Source organism: Leptinotarsa decemlineata, unplaced genomic scaffold (assembly GCF_025532065.1).
Source record: "Leptinotarsa decemlineata unplaced genomic scaffold, Ldec_3_MD MMD2_tig00001719_RagTag_RagTag, whole genome shotgun sequence".
Taxonomy (NCBI): Eukaryota; Metazoa; Arthropoda; class Insecta; order Coleoptera; family Chrysomelidae; genus Leptinotarsa; species Leptinotarsa decemlineata.
Window position 1 is genome coordinate 2,448,785 of NW_027412569.1, and position 18,022 is coordinate 2,466,806.

An 18,022-nucleotide genomic window follows, 5' to 3' on the forward strand; every position below is an offset into this window, starting at 1 on the left:
TTACTTTTCCGAAATGTTAAGTCTCGAAGTTGGTTGATCTTTTCTCCCAAAGATATTTCAATAATAAAACTAATAATGTGTTCACTCAGTATCATCAAAAATTACTCCAGATGTGACGGTAAGCATTTTCCCAACTAATCAACAGTCTTACCTTAAGCCCCTCCTTATATTCTTCAACAACTAAATCTATATCAGTCGAACTGCCAGAGTCCTCATCTTCGCTGCAAATAACCAAATCATCACCGTTTTCAGAGACACTGTCTTCAGCTAGATCGATATTAATCGATTTATTGTTGTAATCGTCCATCAGCAGACATTCTCTTTCTTCTGAAATAAAAAAGCCACTCACTCTCATATAACCGAAAAGTTCGTGGATCTCACCAACTCTCTTGTTTTTAGAGCTCACTAACTTACGCGTGGTGTGGCTGGGAGAGCTCACTCTATGGATGTACTGGGGCTTGGGTGTGAACCAAGACTTCACCTTCTCCTTCAGAGCTGATATATGCTGAATAGAAATGGAGGGTTTCACGGGATTTTGACCCAGCTTACTGTACTGAATGTTGGTGTTGTGAACTAGAAAAAAGTTATTGGGAAATAAAGAACACCCAACAAGAATCTAGCTTCACAAAAATAAATGAGTTACACGCAATCGATGTCACTACAAAATCATCGTAATGGTAATAGCGATAAATGAAAATAGTGAGTTTGGAGTTTCTTGCCTAATATTCAACTGTATGCTATTGGCAACAGATCTGATGCTGCAGTGTGATATTTGACATCTGGGTATTCACATATTGGAATTGAAAGGTCTGTATTTGTGCTTCTGTTTGTTCAAAGAAGAAACATCTTTGTATCTGCAGATTTTTCGAACCGTTCAATGCTAAGAGTTGACTACATTTTTAATGAGAAAACTATGATTGTGGTTAGGTTAGGTGCGAACTGAGTGGGTTGATGAATCTGACGAAGAGTTTATTGACTTTCTGTTACTTTATTTGATGAATGTTTTCTAGGTTAGATGGCGAACACTCAAAACCTTGTTTGGTGCATGACGGAGTAGGCACAGCAGCTCTGCTGTTCCATTAACTTCTAAACTAAGATGCCATACTGTCTTTCAACAGTTCAACTCTCTGAATACACTGACTTAAACGACAGTAGCTGCAAAGTAGGCTTTTCAGACTTACAATTGTCTGGTGACGCTTTGGATGATGCACCAATCCTGGTAGATTCAGCCAGAAGAATGAAATTTGTTCTTCAGTTAAGGTATTCAGCAGTTCCAGTGAAACTGCTTTCAACGCCCTCCTTTGCTGAAGCAGCTTCTTCCCCTTCCAAGAAATCAGACTAGTGATGATATAATATGTTGAGTGATGATTATGGTGCTTCACTTTTTGAACGGCTGCTTGGGAGGTTCATTAGTATCACTGAGTACTGAGTTGAACAAAGAATGTCAAGTATAATAACGCATTGATTCCGGATATGGGTTATCTCTGACATTATTATATCTGACCTGACATTATTATATCCGGTTGCGAGACATTTATCTTCTTGAAGAAAACCGATGCTTGAGTTTTTGTGGCATTGATTTTTTTAACGATAGTTGATTCCAACAATGCATTTGTGGATTAATCTAGCACTACTGATGACTATAGCGGTTTGAAACAACGCTAATAAATGCTTCCTTCTTGGTCTCTGGTTTCATTAAGAGAAGTTATACTTGGACGTCATAGATGCTCAAATTTTTTTGAATTATCAGACTGATACGTGATGACTTCCACATACCTATTCATTAATTTGACAATTTGACTATGAAATTGAATTGAAAATATTCTTGTAAATTATGCCCTAAGGAAAATGATGCCAGCCGCCACTGGTAGCCATAAACCAGTTGTGACGTAGCTGAGAGCGTGCGAATGTTCGATGTTCGCTGCCGTACTAGATATGGCGAGAATAATGCTATCGGCTTTGATGGAATTTCTAGGAATTTTCCAGCGCCTTCGATTGCTAAAAATAACCGCCATCCACTCGCTCATCGATACAGTCAAGTGGAAGGTACAGTGCGGTACGCGGAGCGATTTTGTAAGGCCATAGATACTCGAATAATAGTTTAAGTGTTCGTTATATTAAAAGTGAAATAGAGTTAAGTTTGATTATTTTTCGTGTATTCAATTATTGGTCAACCCACGGTGAAAAACGTTACAATGTTTCATATGAATCACAATTTAACAGTTTTCAAAATATTTACCCAAATAGTCGTAGTTGATTTCTGGTTTGTATCTGTTGTAAAGTAATTGGAGAGAAACTATAGCGCACTTCACCAGGGTGGCAGTATTCAGCAATTTTATCAAATGTGATAAAGGGCAAGCAAACGCTAAAATGGCTGCAAGGCTACCTGAAATAACAAAATTGTTGTTAATAGCTCATTAATATGGGATGCCTCAAAGAAACATTGAAGTCTATCTATAGAAACATATAATGGATGACAACAAAATCATTAAATTGATTAAGACCTTCGCGGCCAAGATTTTCAGTGTTACGATCTTGTTTGGGTTTTAAGGCAGTCGTGGTTTGGAGCTGTATTCTAACAGTGTCTGGCTTCCTCAGAGGTCTATTTGTCCTGATGGTTCACCGTTGACTCGTGATTTCTAGTTCGTGAGTTTTCACGTTGACACAGGTAGCCCACCTTTCCAGTTGGTGCTTTGTTATTGGCCAAAGTGTTATTACCTGCTGCGTTGCACTGCTGCCACCTTAGCATCTTTTAGTAAGGGAATCCAAATCCGGTTGACGGTTATCGCCTCCTCTTTTCTGTTGTAGTTTTCTCTATGTTTATGTATTTCTATGGCTTCCCGTACAAGCCGAATCTGGTATCCATGAACGGGTGCGAGTAGATTCACATCTTCAAACAGTATCGTATGGTCTCCTTCACTAAACGCGTTTAGTGGCTAAGGTGGCAGCAGTGCAACGTAATGCAACAGGTAATAACACTTCCACCAGAACTATTTTTAAAAAGAACAAATAAATATAAATGCTACAGGATACGCAAAGTTCATCACCTCAATGAAAGGGATTACGGAAGGAGAGTACGATTTGCGAAGTGGTTAAGATATAGAAATAGGGAAGTTGGAAATATTTAAAAAAAAATAATATGAACAAATAATACAAATAAGCATTTATTTACAAGAAAGGTTCGGAATAAATGTTTGGTTGGGAATTGTGGGAACAAACATCCTTGGCCCTTTCTTCTACGATAATCAATTGAATAGTGAAATGTATCTTCATTTTCTATTCAATTATTTCAATGGCTACTTGGATGAATTGCCATTGAATATCCGCCATGAAATACAATATTTTCAATAGGACGGTGCTCCTCCCCATAATGCAGCTCTGGTAAGGGAACATTTAGATGCTATATTCGCAAGAAAATGGATTGAAAACAATGGATCAATTAACTGGCCAGCTCGATCCCCAGATCTTACTCTTTTAGATTTTTTCATCTGGGGATATATAAAGGATAAAGTTTTTTTAACACCAAGTTCAGATATCGACTATTTCAAACAAAAAAATAAGAGATGCATGTATTAATATTACACCTATTATGATGGAAAATCGCCACAGAAATTCTCTGGACCGACAACTTATGTGCATTTGATTTTTCGTATTGGTTTTTCCCAAAAGTTCATGATAAAATAAATTGTTTTTCTGTTTGATTGTTGTCACTTATGATGGTGGTTATTTCAAATAAAACGCTATAAAAATATCAAATGTGATATATCCTTGAATTGTGAATTTATCGCTATATCAATATCTATAATAAAAAAGACAGGTCCGTATTTGAAAAAAAGTGGCCATGTTCACACGAAATGTTTTATCGAATATTCATTATTACATCGTCATAGTACCCTTATAATACAATAACGTTTTTTTTTTCCATTTTTTGATATTCTCCGCAATAACAATTCTATTCGAAAAAACACCATTTTTAGTTTTCCCCGTATAACTCGAGAAGGGCGACAGTCCCTGTCAATTTTCTTCGACCATTATAGAGGGTGTAACTAAATAAGTGTAAAACATTCAAGTAGGTGATTCCTCATCGAAAAAAAGATAGGATATTTTATATAAAGAAATTTTATTGGAGCATCCCTTGTTAAGATACAGCCCCTTAAAGGGGGCACATAAAATTTGTATGACAATTTTTTTCACAAGCACTAAGAAAGGTACAATATCGAAATTAACCTGACGTTTTGTACCACCAAAAAGACCCTTAGCCAGGAATTTATTTGGTTTATCCCATGGTTGTAAGGGGTGGAAAACGTAACCCCTAAAATTTATTTCCAATGTAACTTTTTGCCTTATTATTTGTTTACCATTTAAAAATTTATTTCCGATAGCCTGTTTCATTCTAAACAAAAAATGTCTCTTGAGTTTTTTGCCCAAAATAAACCAGTTCGCGGCAAAAAATTATTTTAGGAACAACTACAGAGATACATAGTCATAAATGCGAAAATGCGAAACTAATCACTCTAGTAGGTCGCTATTAGCAATAGTGACAATTGAATTGGTATGACGCTGTCAGTTTGTGAATTTTCGAAATTGAATTAATACTAATTGTGTGTTGTTGTTCTGTTCTCAATTTATTACTTCAATATTTCACTTGTTATTGAAATGGCATACACAAATGAAGAAATGGCTGATATGCATTACGTTTACGGTCTGTCGCAGGGAAATGGGTTAGAAGATTCTAGAAGATATGCTGAAATGTATCCTCAACGGCAGCATCCTTCACATAGAATATTTGCTCGACTTCATCAACGATTACGAGAATATGGTTCATTCGACAAAAGAACGCAGGAATGTGGTCGCCATCGAGAAGTACGAACACCACAGCTTGAGGAAGCAGTACTTGATTTGATTGACGAACAACCTAGTACCAGTACTAGAAAGATTGCTTTCCAGCTAAATGTTGATCATATGACGGTATTTCGAATTTTAAAGGAATAACTCTTATACCCTTACCATCTGCAACGAGTACAGGTACTGTTACCGCGAGACTTTCCGAACCGTCTTGAATTTTGCAATTGGATGCTGGAAATGATAAGAAGAAATTGTGACTTTCTGAAGACGATAGAATTCACAGACGAATGTAGCTTCTCTCGGGAAAAGATTATTAATTTTCATAATTACCACATATGGGCTGTTAAAAACCCTCACGTTATTGTCGAAACTAATCATCAAGAACAGTTTTCTCTTAACGTGTGGCTCGGAGTTATTGGGAATGATTTAATTGGGCCTCATTTTCTACCTCCTCGATTAAATGGAGAGTTCAATTTTTAAGAGAAGTGCATCCAGTACTGCTGGAGGAAGTTCCTTTGGGCGTCAGAAGGGATATGTTTGTATGCATAATGGGGCTCCCACCCATTTTAGTCAAGTAGCATGTCAGCATTTAAATGAAACATATGAAAATCAGTGCATAGGTCGAGGAGGACTACAGAACTGGCCCTCTCGATCTCCGGATCTCAATCCTCTCGATTTCTCTATTTGGGTCTATTTACAGCATTTGATTTATCGTACTCCTATTCGGGATGTAGAGGACTCAAAAAACCGCATCATCGATGCGTGCAGGGTAATCAGGGATACTACAGGAATATTTGAGCGAATACGTGGCTCAATGCGCCGACGTCTAGACACATGCGTAATGTCTGAAGGTAAACATATTGAATAATTACTATGATTTCTACATGTTGTGTGTTTTGTTATAAATAAATTAGTTTTGTTTATTACCCTTTAATCGTTTAATGCAGGTAGTAAGTACAAAATAACAATAAAACCAGTTCGCATTTATGATGATGTATCTCTGTAGTTGTTCGTAAAATAATTTTTTGCTACGAACTGGTAAATTTTAGCCAAAAAACCCTAGAGAAATTTTTTGTTTAGAATGAAACAGGCTATGGTAAACAAATGATAAGACAAAAAGTTACATTGGAAATGAATTTTAGGGGTTGCGTTTTCCACCCCTAACAATCATGGGGTAAACCAAGTAAATTACTGGCTAAGTATCTTTTTGGTAGTACAAAACGTCAGGTTACTTTCAATATTGTAACTTTTTTAGTGCTTGTGAAAAAAATTGTTATACAAATTTTATGTACCCCCTTTAAGGGACTGTATCATAACAAGGGATGCTCTAATGAAGTTTCTTTATATGAAAGATCCTAATCTTTTTTTCGATGAGGAATCGATGAGGAATGTTTTAGACTTATTCAGTTACACCCTGTATTATTCCCGATGGCAGTTACTTTTTTTCCCATTTAGTCGTCTTCGTATCTGTTATGGTTTAGAATATAGCAATGTTATCACATGATGAAAGAAACGGCCTGCAAAGTTGGTATCCATCACTACATCTGTGACTACTATTGTCGAAGCAAACTTTGTAGCAGTCGTTATGGATTGTGATCGCATTAGCGATTATTTTCGTATGGAGGCAAAGTCAATGGATGTAGGAGGTGTACAACAAAGTATCAGTATGCAACCAGGGCCATCCTGACATTGACGGGAGCGGTTGATAACAAGCGCTTTGCTCAAGTCTATTCTATTTTTACTGTATACGTTTCCCAAATATTGTTGACGAGGGAGTCTTGGATACCAGACATCTGAATATTGCAAATACCAAGGAATATCATTATCTGTTAGAGTAAACTCAGTAAAACCTACTGAAATTCAAGAGAAAAAACGAATAATCTCCATGAGATAAACAAAATACCAAAATGTAATTAAAAACTTGAAATTTTTGAAAATTATTTCATCCAATTTTTCCTTTCATCAATCATAATATGATAACTTACCTGCTGCAAATATAGCCAATACAGGTGCCCCAGTTAAAGGACTTCGATATTGTATAGAAGGTACGAAAACCCTCCATTCTTTGCTTCCCAACTTTACGAAGGAATCGTAGATAACTGGTAACACTTCGGTGAGCACAAGACAAACTACGCTTATTGTGAATGCCGCTATGATTGGTCTCGCCCAGTCAACATCTCTTCTTTCAAAAACTTGTACTAGTGGAATCGCCGTGCCAATCAATTCTCTACGAGAAATACAAATTTGAAGACGGAAAAAATTATCTCAGTATGTATCCCTCCCAAAATACCGTTAGGATTCAAGAAATGAGTCTCTCCCTATTATATTTATCTTAGGTTGTTTAAGAAGTTTTGTCCGTTTTTGTGAGTCTACTTTGAACTGTAATAGGTATATCAGCGATCAGGGGATGTCCACAGGGTAGTGTCTTATCCCCCCTTCTTTGGAACATAGTTCTGGATACCCTAAGCAATCACCTCAACAATAATGGATTCCACACAATTGCATATACAGATGACATAGTTATCATGCAGACAGGCAAATTTATGATCGCACCTAGACAGTAAACTAACATGGAACTCTCACCTACAGAGAAGAGCAAAGAGAGCATATGTGGCTTATGAGCAATGTCGGAGGACAATGGGGCGCTCATGGGTTTTTTAACCCCGTGTGGTCACCTGAATCTACACTGCAATAATAAGACCTATGTTAACGTACGGAGCCATTGCATGGGGACCGAAAGTTTTACAAGCAACGGCCATTCAAAAATGTTATCAAATTCAGCGATTGGCTTATTTAAACATCACAGGAGCTATGAGAACAACACCAACCGCAGCAACAGAATTAATTACTGTTCTGACCACTCTGGACCTGTATGTTAAGGAGGTTGCGTTAATGGCCATGTTACGATTGTGCAAGGCTGGTGTAAACCTCGAAGTAGGAATGGGTCAATTGAGGCTGAGCCCTTGGCGAGAAGCGCTTACTGCACAACCTCTGCTACAGGCAACCAGGGATGCAATTGAATCCAGGTTTGTATTTAATAAACCCAACAAAATACAAATAATACAAAACACAAAGTCATATGATACAAACGCAATACGCAGTATATGCAGACGGATCAAAAACCAAAGAAGGCTCAGGATGTGGAGTGTACTCCAGATAACTAAGCCTAAGGATTAAGTGGGGAATGGGAAAAAATACCAGCGTGATTCAAACAAAACTGGCTGGTATCTCAATCGCCACAAAAGAAATAACCAGGACAGGAATTTCTGGCAAAAAACATAACAATCTGCACTGACAGCAGACAAGCCCTATTAGCCTTGAACAGACAACGTGTTACCTTAGGGCTAGTACTACAGTGCCACCAAGATTTACCCAAAGCCTCGGTGATCCTGAGGTGGGTTGAAGGGCACGACAGGAGTGGAGGTAATCGTATTGCAAACTCTTCAGCCAAAGAAGTGGCTGGACTAACAATTTTAGGACCCAGTGACACCTAGGGCCTGATAACTTCGACAATTGCGGAACTAGCCAAACGTCACACCCATGCTCAATCCTTAAAGACATGGGATGGAATCAAAAGATGCAATCTTGCCAGGATCACCCTGGGCGACCCTGGAAAGCTGTCGCCGAAAAAATATCTGGCGATGACCAGGAAAAACCTACGTTTAACAGTAGGATTTCTGACTAACCACTGTCAACTAAGGAAATACCTCAATATTATGGGGCTAGTGAACACACCTCTATGAAGGAAGTGTGATCAGGAAGATGAAACTGTCAGGCATATCCTATGCGAATGTTAGGGGTTATCGTAAATAAGAGAGTGTGTGTTAGGCAAGTCTCGTCCGATATAAAGGAGATGTCTCCCAGACACCTGTCCACCTTCCTGAAAAGGACATGATGGACGATGGTCTAGGAGGATAACTCCTTGGGAGAATGTACAATGGGTCACATATGGCCTAAGTGCTGTGGACCTATACTCACCCTCCCTAATCTACAGATACAGATATCAGCAATCAGTGCACTTTTGCCAACCTAACACAACCTCAGCATAAACATTGAGTGCTCAGTATTCGATGAAGTCGACGAAGGCCATTTTCGCCTGGTCATGATTGGCGAATGTTCTACCGGTGAGAAAGTTTTCAAGTGCTTGGAAAGATGGTAGTCGGTTGACGAATATGGTGGGTGAATTAGAACTTCGACGCTTAATTTGTTCAACTTTTGGATAGTGATTTGTGAAACGTGCGGATGAGCGTTATCATGAAGCAGAATCCGACCTCTTCTGTTGGCCAGTGCTGTTGATGCAATGTAATCAATTTCGTCACGATATGACTCTGCTGTGATGATTTGACATAGTTGCAGTAAGTTATATTGTATCACACCAGTCGCTGACTGCTATACAGTAACCATGGTCTTTTTTGGTCAGTTTCTGCCTATGGAAAGTGCCTGGGTGGCTCATTGGTGTCCAACCACTGTCCTTAACGTCTCCTGTTGTCGTAGATGACAACATCACACATTACGATCCGATACAAAAATGACAATTTCTGTTGATCGTTCAATTCGTGAGACTCCTAATTTTCGAGCTTTTCGACCATTCCGATATGTTTGACATCATCAAAAACCGCATAGGGGCTAACGCCCAGTTCTTTCGCCTACTCCCCTACATCAGAGGATTATTGGAAAGGATAAGAAGAATTGGATCCAAGTACAAAATCACCTGCTTCAGATCCGGAAACACTATCCATAGCAGCCTCACGAAAACCAGGTTATCAAACGCGGACTGCCATTCCAAGAATGGCATTTACCGGATACCCTTTGAGTGCAGAAAATCCAATATCGATGAAACTAAGAGGCCAATGAAAGTTCGCATTACCGAGCACAAGAAACACACACAGTGAGGGAAAACCAACAAAGCAGGAATAGCAGAGCATGTTTGGACTCATCAACATAACATCTAGTGGTTCCAAGCTGAAATCATACACAGGGAGGAACATTGGTTCAGGAGGAAATTTAAAGAAGCCGCATAAATGTTGTCCTACAATGTATTCAGCCAAGCTAGCGTAGAGAAACGCAACATATGGAAACCCATAATCAAGCGAAAAATGGCCAACTCCCTCCAAACAGTTATATCCCGCTAAACTGGTGAAGCGAAAAAAGGAAAGCGGGGATAAGTAAAAGTAATCGAATGACCCATAAGTAGTCATATTTCGGAGGAATTGGTCCAGTCATCACCCGAACACGATTGTGAATACTAACAATTGAAACGTTGTGGAGTAACTTGGCTTGGAATCTCTCAATTTTTTGTTTTTTTATTTTTGTTCAATTGTTCTATTTTTACTTGTATTTCATCTCATCGTCATTCCACTTCAGTGTTTTTTTGCTTAAAATAATTGTTATTCTCAGCTATTCTTCTTTATTACTTCTTTCAGGGATTTTAAATCATTTTATATAATATCAGATAATGGAAGTCCGAAATAATGAATTTCATCGTGAAACATTGTCAATCACCTTTAAATAATTCGGAATGAAATTTCGCAAAGCAATGTTGAAAAGTACGTTCATTAACACTTTCCTTGTCAAATGAATGATTATTTTTCGATCTGTTTTGGGCTGTTGTTGTTGTTGAATTAGAATCGATAGAGAAAAATTGGCAAAAAATCGCTGAACGACAACTTATAGTATTGAGGCGAAAAAAGAGAAAAAATTTAAATTTTCGGAAAATTCTCTATCGACCATGATATACCACGACAAAGTACAATAAATATTTACATAAACAGACAAAACTTTTGAAACAACCTAATAATAATAAGACGAGAATTTCAAAGTAAATAATATCCTTAATAACAATAATGATAATGATAATAAATGAATGGGCTAATGCTTGCTGAAGTCGGTGCTCATCGAAAAAATTAAGAACTTTATTGATTGCTACGAGCAGAGTTTCACTTTTCAGTGTTTTTCTTGACTTGACCAAGAGAAAAAAATTATAAATATGTTCAAAATAGGTTTTTCCGTTAACCAGCTGTCGCACTCCTACGAAGGACAACCCTCAGCAGTCGAAACTTGTGCGAGCTAAGGACTAACGAGGTCTTACCGTCACTTGTGGATCCTAACACGGGTTAGACGATAGCAAGTGAAAATCCATCGTCCGGCCTGCGGCTTGAATCACCGATTCACACATCGGTCGATCGAGTGAGTGGAGTGATGCACCCACGTTGAACCGACCGGCAACCGACCGGTTACCGGTCGGTCTGTCGATAGCCGGTAGCCGTTCGGTTGGTCTATATTCATATAGAAGTATTGCTTATTAAAATATTAATGAAACTTTAGGATAATACTGTAACAATTGACAAGTACTAAACTAATGAAACCATGCACAAATCATGTACTTGAAATCCAAAGCAATTAAAGTTCTGAGAAATGAGATATTGATTTAATATAATTAAGGAGAACAAACTTCAAAGATATTCAATTAAATTGAAGTTGAGTAATTTTTAATTACGTTATTCAGTTTCCTCTCGGTGTAGCTCTACTATATTAGCCAAATTAAGCGAAAAGGTATCGAAGTCAGAGGCAACAAATCCCCGAAATTCGACACTTTAATGAGGCTGGAAGAGAAAGCTATTAAACTTCAATGGACTTGAAGGAACTTTCTTTCATTCCTGGTCCACAAACACAGGCTCGTGCTGGAGCCTTTTTTGGGGCGATGGACAGCCATGGCCAGAGGACTACGGAAGGGTTTGGAGGTATGGATTACATTGAATGAATTTTGAAATTTCAATTTCTGAATACGCATTTCAGATGATTTGATAGTTCCAAATGCACTTCATCTACATGCGAATATTGAAGCTTCTTTCACCCGTTTTATGCTTCAGGAAACAATAAAAAATATTTTGATAATGATACTGAATGAATAAATTACTGTCCTATTCAGGGTGTTTCAAATTCGAACCTCACCATTGGGATCTCGGAAACTATGAGAGATGCGAACAGGTTAAATTGGGGCAAAGTTGCGCATTTACCTGACTACCAATATGCCGTTGAGTAAGTTCTGAAATTCCGCGCATATCCGGAGATATCCGAAAATTTCGGAAAATGGTTTTAATTTTTTTCTGGCTTTATTTTTCGAAGGATTCGAAAATAAATCGCACTTTCATGTGGCAACTTTTTCTCTGCTACATCTCTGGTAATTTCAGATTTGCTATCCGACGTTTCGTCTTCCAGCCACCATCATCAACTTTCTTTTTTTTATGGGCGCTACTTTGGATCCATTCTGTTTTAATAGAACCAGATTTTACCTTTTCAATGATGTATCATAAGTTATCATTCTTCTTCGAAATTGGAGATATTGAAAAAAATGTATTCTTATCATAATAGGCTTTGACTTTGATGTTTCTATATGAGATTTTCAATTTATTACCCTCAATGACATTTCGTTATTGTACAAGTCATTGAATTTTTGGCAAAAATGGCTTTCACGAATGAAGAAAAAAGAGATTTTATACAAATTTATAACAAAAATGATAGACATCGATAGGACATCAAAAATGTATTTGAACTTGTATCCCGAAAGACGGCAACCACATCGAACTATGTTCAGGTTATTGGATCAAAATCTCACCGAGTTTGGTTCGTTCAAAAAGCCAATGAAAAGGTAAAATCTGGTTCAATTCAAATAAGATAGAATCCAATGTAGCGCCCATAAGAAAAAATAAAGTTGATCATGGTGGCCGGAAAACGAAACGTCGGATAGCAAATCTGAGAACACAATCATGTAGCAGAGAAAAAGTGGAAGTGCAATTTATTATATTTTCGAATCATTCGAAAATAAAGCCAGAAAAAAATAAAAACCATTTTCCGAAATTTCTGTTTTTTCCGGATATCTCCGGAATATTGTTAGTCAGGTAAATGCGCAACTTTGCCCCAATTTAACCACCTTCGTATCTCTCATAGTTTCCGAGATCTCAATGGTGAGGATCGAATATGAAACACCCTGCGGTGGCCGGACAAGGTAACTACTCAACACTAGAAGCGCCTCCCAATTGCCACTCCTAACTATTGCTTTTTCAGCGACATTGATCACACATATGACGTTGGGTTCAATGAGATTGCTGGCAGGGCAAAACGAAAGACAAAGTAACAGTTGAAACATAGTTGATGAACTAACACAAATAGATTGAGACGAGACAATCTTATATTACATACATTTAAAAATTCTTACCAGCGTTCACTAATTGATTTCTTGAGGAAAGTAACCAAAACAAATATTTTCACAAATGTAATTTTCTTTGAGTGATTTCACAAAGTTAACCAGAAGAAGTCTTTTTAATTCGGAGCTGAAGGGGCATTCTGAAAATGACCTGTGACTTTATGCCTCCAACTGTCAACTACGAACTGCCTTATAAAGTACTCTTCACGAGTAGAGAGGACTGGATCCTCCGGGGGAAAGAAATGTTAAGAGCAGATAGTTGTTGGTTCACAGATGGATCAAAAACAACTTCCGCTCCTGGTGTTGGTATTTTCAGTCGTAGATATCAACCTGCTTAGGAACCTATGCAACTGTATTACAAGCGTGAATTAACGCTATCGAATTGTAAGCAAAGAGACTGGGAGAATCCAACGCCATACACAAGTCAATAAAAATATTCTGGGACAGTCAAGCGACTTCGGAAGTTCTTTGCTCCTACCGAGTTACTTCTAAATTGCGAAAAATGACTCTTCTCGATAGGAAGACTTGACAGATTGTTTCCGGTTTAGATTCCTGGCCATACTGGCCTGGAAGGCAATGAAGCTGCTGCTCCTTTGCAAAGGAGGGTGCTGCAAGCAACTTCATAGGGCCAGAACCTGTTATAGGAATCGTTTCAGGCTTTGCCAAATAAAGATTGAACACCTGGATGGCAAGATGTATGGACTTCTGGCAGAATATTCCAGGATTGGCTCATTCTAGGGCGTCTATTCACTTTTCGAAGCTTGATACCAAAGAGTTGCTGGATTACACTACGATGTCTAACAGGCCTTCTCACAGGTTACTGTCATCTGAATCGTTATATGCAGATACTTGGAATCTCGGAAGACAGTGCGTGTCGCCTCTGTTTTGAAAATGATGAAACAGCAGAGCACATACTTTTTGCCTGCCCCGCTGGGACTGAATCGTGTTTTTAGAGTTCGGCAGAGCCGTACTCTCACCATCTGACCTGAAAGATCACTCACCATACAGACTAATCAAGTTTGTTGAGAAACTGGATTTATTTGGTAGAGTGTGAATAGGCGTGAGCCACAATAAACCCTTGCGGGTTATGATAGAGGGTCGAACATACTCACTCACTTTGGACCTAACCTAACCTAGTTTGGCTGAAGACTAAATACATTTTTCTAAAATTTTTGTGGATTCTTTGGTGCACTGGATACTTCTGAGACTACCTTTTACATACTTCTGAAAGTTCCGAGTATCGTAAGCAATACAAGTTAAATTGTAACATTATTTCATATTCGCGTCGCACGGGTATTGGAAGAATAATATTCCATACAGTAGTAGGCTACGATCGAAACGCTTAACCCGGTAGCAAGGCAATATCGACTATAATAAGCCTCGTCGTGAAAACTTATCAGTTTTAGAACGAGAGGGCGTCAAAATTTTCAGGCTGGAAGGCGCACCAGAAGAAATCCGTAGTGCACATCCTTGTTGAATGGTTTCCCAGTGAAGCACCGTGAGAATTTTCGCACAGTCCTTATATGTGGTAAAGGTGTCTCTTAATTGAGTTACTGAAAAATTAACATTTTTATTATAACCTAGCATTTTTGGAAAATTTTCCAGTCAGTAGAATAAATGGTATCAATGTGAAGATAGTTTGTAAACTTCAGGATTTATTCATAACTATACACCACAGATGAAGTTAGGAGTCTGATGAGATACTACATTTTCTTCAGCGATGAGTTTCTCTTCCAGCCAAGATTTTCTGAATATCTCATTATTCGTAATGATATAAACAATTACCTGTAATGTGTCATCATGGAGAATACTATGGCGGTTACAATATAAAAAACAAGAGGATTGAACACCATTGTCGTTATTTTCAAGCAGTTGTTTTTCCGAGTTATTGGAATATTGTGGACAAAAGCAAACGAACACAGTGCTGCAGATTTCAACACCTGAAAGTTATAAAATTTATTATGTATATTGAACTCAGACTGTCTCTACCTTTCTGTATGAGTATATCTTTAGGTTTTTGAACCAATCTCCGAATTTTATCACAGTGTGGAAACTGCCAATAGCAGTGAAGAAGGCGAAGTTACATAATAAAGCTGCCAAGAGGAGTGCCGATATCGTTGATGATTTCTGAAAAATGTGTAGCATGACTTTATATCAATATACTGATTTTCAATTTTATCCATTCACTATGTGTAACAAAATTATTACTAATGGGATTAGAAATGAACTGGATGAATATTTCATCAATTAAGAAACAACTTCAACACAGTGCGGACGCAAATATTTCTCATAACTTTCGAATGGTTCAAGATATCAGAGTCAGAAAAAAATATTTGCGAAGAGAAATTATTTCTAGCCTCATGATGAAGAAGACAATAGTGTGACATCACTATTCGAAAGGTCGTTGATTGAACAAATGAACAGTAGAGGCTTGAGTACTGATCCCTAAGGTACGCCTATACATGAAATGTATTTATTATATGAGAGGGTATCGTTCTGATATACTCTTCGGCTATGACCATTGAGGTAAGTTACTCCAATCTCAAAATTTGGTTTTTGAACTCAAAATTTTGATTGAACTTGAAATTTCATATTCCAACTCGGGATTTCGTTTTGAAACTCAAAATTTCAACCTTTAACTCAAAATTTCGACTTCAACTTCATAAATTCGTTTTTTAACTCAAAATTTTGACTGTAATTTCGAAATTTAGATTTTATTGTCGAAATTATGACTTCACCCCCAAAATTTTGACTTCAAACTTGAAATTTAATCTCGAAATTCCGTTTTTGAACGCGAAATTTCAAATTTGAACTTGGGATTTCATTTTCGAACTCAAAATTGCGATTTTGAACTCAAAATATCGACTTCAACCTCAAAATTTCGTTTTCAAACTCAAAATTTTGACTGTGATTTAAAAATTTCGATTTTATTGTTGAAATTACGACTTCAATTCCAAAATTTCAAGCTTGGAATTCAATCTCAAAATTCGTTTTTTGAACTCAAAATTCCAAATTTGGAATCGGGATTTTGTTTTTAAACTCAAAAGTACGACCTTAAATTCAAAACTTTGATTTCAACTTCAAAATTTTGACTGTTATTCCAATATATCGATTCTATTGTCGAAATTACGACATAAATCCCAAAATTTCAACTTCAAAATTGAAATTCAGTCTCGAAATTCTGTTTTTGAATTCGAAATATCAAATTCAAAGGATTTCCTTTTCAAACTCGAAATTTCAATTTTAAGCTCAAATTTCGACTCCAACCTCAAAATTTCGTTTTTAAACTCAAAATTTTGACTGTAATCTCGAAATTTCGATTTTATTGTCGAAATTACGATTTCTATACCAAAATTTTGTATTACAACCTCAAATTCAATATCAAAATTCCGTTTTTGAACTCGAAATTTCAAATTAGAACTCGGGAATGAAATCGAAATTCCAACCTTGAACTAAAAATTTTGACTACAACCTCAAAATTTCGTTTTTAAAATCAAAATATTGAGTGTAATTTTGATTTTATAGTCATAATTACGACTTCGGTCCCAAAATTTTTACTTCAAATTTGAAATTCAATCTCGAAATTCTGTTTTCGACTCCAACCTCAAAATTTTGTTTTAGAACTGAAACTTTTGAAATTTCGATTTCATTGTCGAAATTACGACTTTAATCCCAAATTTTGACGTCAAACTTGAAATTTGAAATCGAAATTTCAAATTGAAACTCGGGACTTCGTTTTCAAACTTGAAATTTCGATCTTGAACACAATATCTCGACTTCAAACTGGAAATTTCGTTTTCAAACCCAAAATTTTGACTGTAATTTTGAAATTCCGATATTATTGTCGAAATTACTTCAATCCAAAAATTTTAACTTCAAACTTGAAATTAAATTTCGAAATTCCGTTTTTGAAATCGAAATTTCGACTGAAAACTCAAAATTTCAAGATTAAAAACAAACTTTTAAACAATTTCTACTTCTGTTTGGATTTTGGAGTGAAGTTATCTCACTGTGATTTTTATCTTGCGGTGCTAAGGTTCACACTGTATTTCAGGAATAAACTTTGGAGTACTTTTATGTATTGAGCCCCTACCCGAAATGCTACTACCATTCCTAATATAATTTCATTCAATAATTGAAGTGAATTGAAATTACCTCTAGACCCAACATGAACAAAAGAGTGACCACCACCACGATGGTGACTCCCAGAACGTCAGGCCAAGGCTCTCCAAGGGAATGCTGCTCCATACCGAATAAAAATTCCCTGAAGTGCCCTTTACTGATGTAATCGACGGTGGCGCTCGCTAGTCTGGCGCAAGTTGCAGCTGCTACCAGGTTGGTTAAAATATCGAGCCATAAAATAAGGAAATATAAAACATCAGACAACTTTTTCTTTCGGAATTGCTCTTCTGAAACGGTCGATGACGAGCCGCAGAGAGCTGGAAAGATATAATAAAAATTCAGATGAAATATTTTCAACCTCTCACAAGGACGAGAGACATACTGATATCACCATAAATGTGTTTGGAATTGTTCCATAATTTTTTTCTATAAACTATGACGATTGAGAACAGTTTATTTATAGAAGTAGTACAGTACTATAATAGTAGTACTACTGTAAAAGTAAACTCAACTTTATTTCGCTGCTACGCTGACAATACAACATAAAACTTCAAATAAAACTTCAAACTGATATTTTTAGGTTATGATCACGAAGTAAGAGTATATGAATTGTGTCCAAGATGTGGAGGGATCAGTAAATAAAAATCAGAATCTTTGAGGGATACACGGTAACTTTAGCATTTTGTTCTTACAGAAAGCAAGTCTACTGCTATTCCTGGATGCTATATTAAAGATAGTTCTAATTAATTTCCTCTGAAAAATAAAAACACGTTTTGCCCCCACAGAAGAACCCCACATTAATATATTTTGAGTCATATGTGAGTAAGACAATGGATAGTAAACAGTCCTGAC

General features: G+C 37.0%; 1 protein-coding gene across 5 annotated transcripts in view; it reads right to left on the reverse strand.

The window, feature by feature from the left end:
• Positions 1-18,022, reverse strand: part of tadr (torn and diminished rhabdomeres) — a 30,046-nt gene that overhangs the window by 6,274 nt on the left and 5,750 nt on the right. For 2 of the 5 annotated variants that reach the window (XM_074176308.1, XM_074176304.1), the window contains exons 3-9: positions 17,204-17,487; positions 15,038-15,175; positions 14,834-14,988; positions 6,831-7,072; positions 2,240-2,386; positions 382-573; positions 152-327 (exon numbers count right to left, since the gene is read on the reverse strand). In XM_074176308.1, the coding sequence (XP_074032409.1) occupies positions 152-327; positions 382-573; positions 2,240-2,386; positions 6,831-7,072; positions 14,834-14,988; positions 15,038-15,175; positions 17,204-17,487 (1,334 nt within the window). Of the gene's footprint in view, positions 1-151; positions 328-381; positions 574-2,239; positions 2,387-6,830; positions 7,073-14,833; positions 14,989-15,037; positions 15,176-17,203; positions 17,488-17,552; positions 17,703-18,022 lie in introns of those variants that run through there. The other 3 variants (XM_074176309.1, XM_074176307.1, XM_074176305.1) reach the window with 3 other exon arrangements.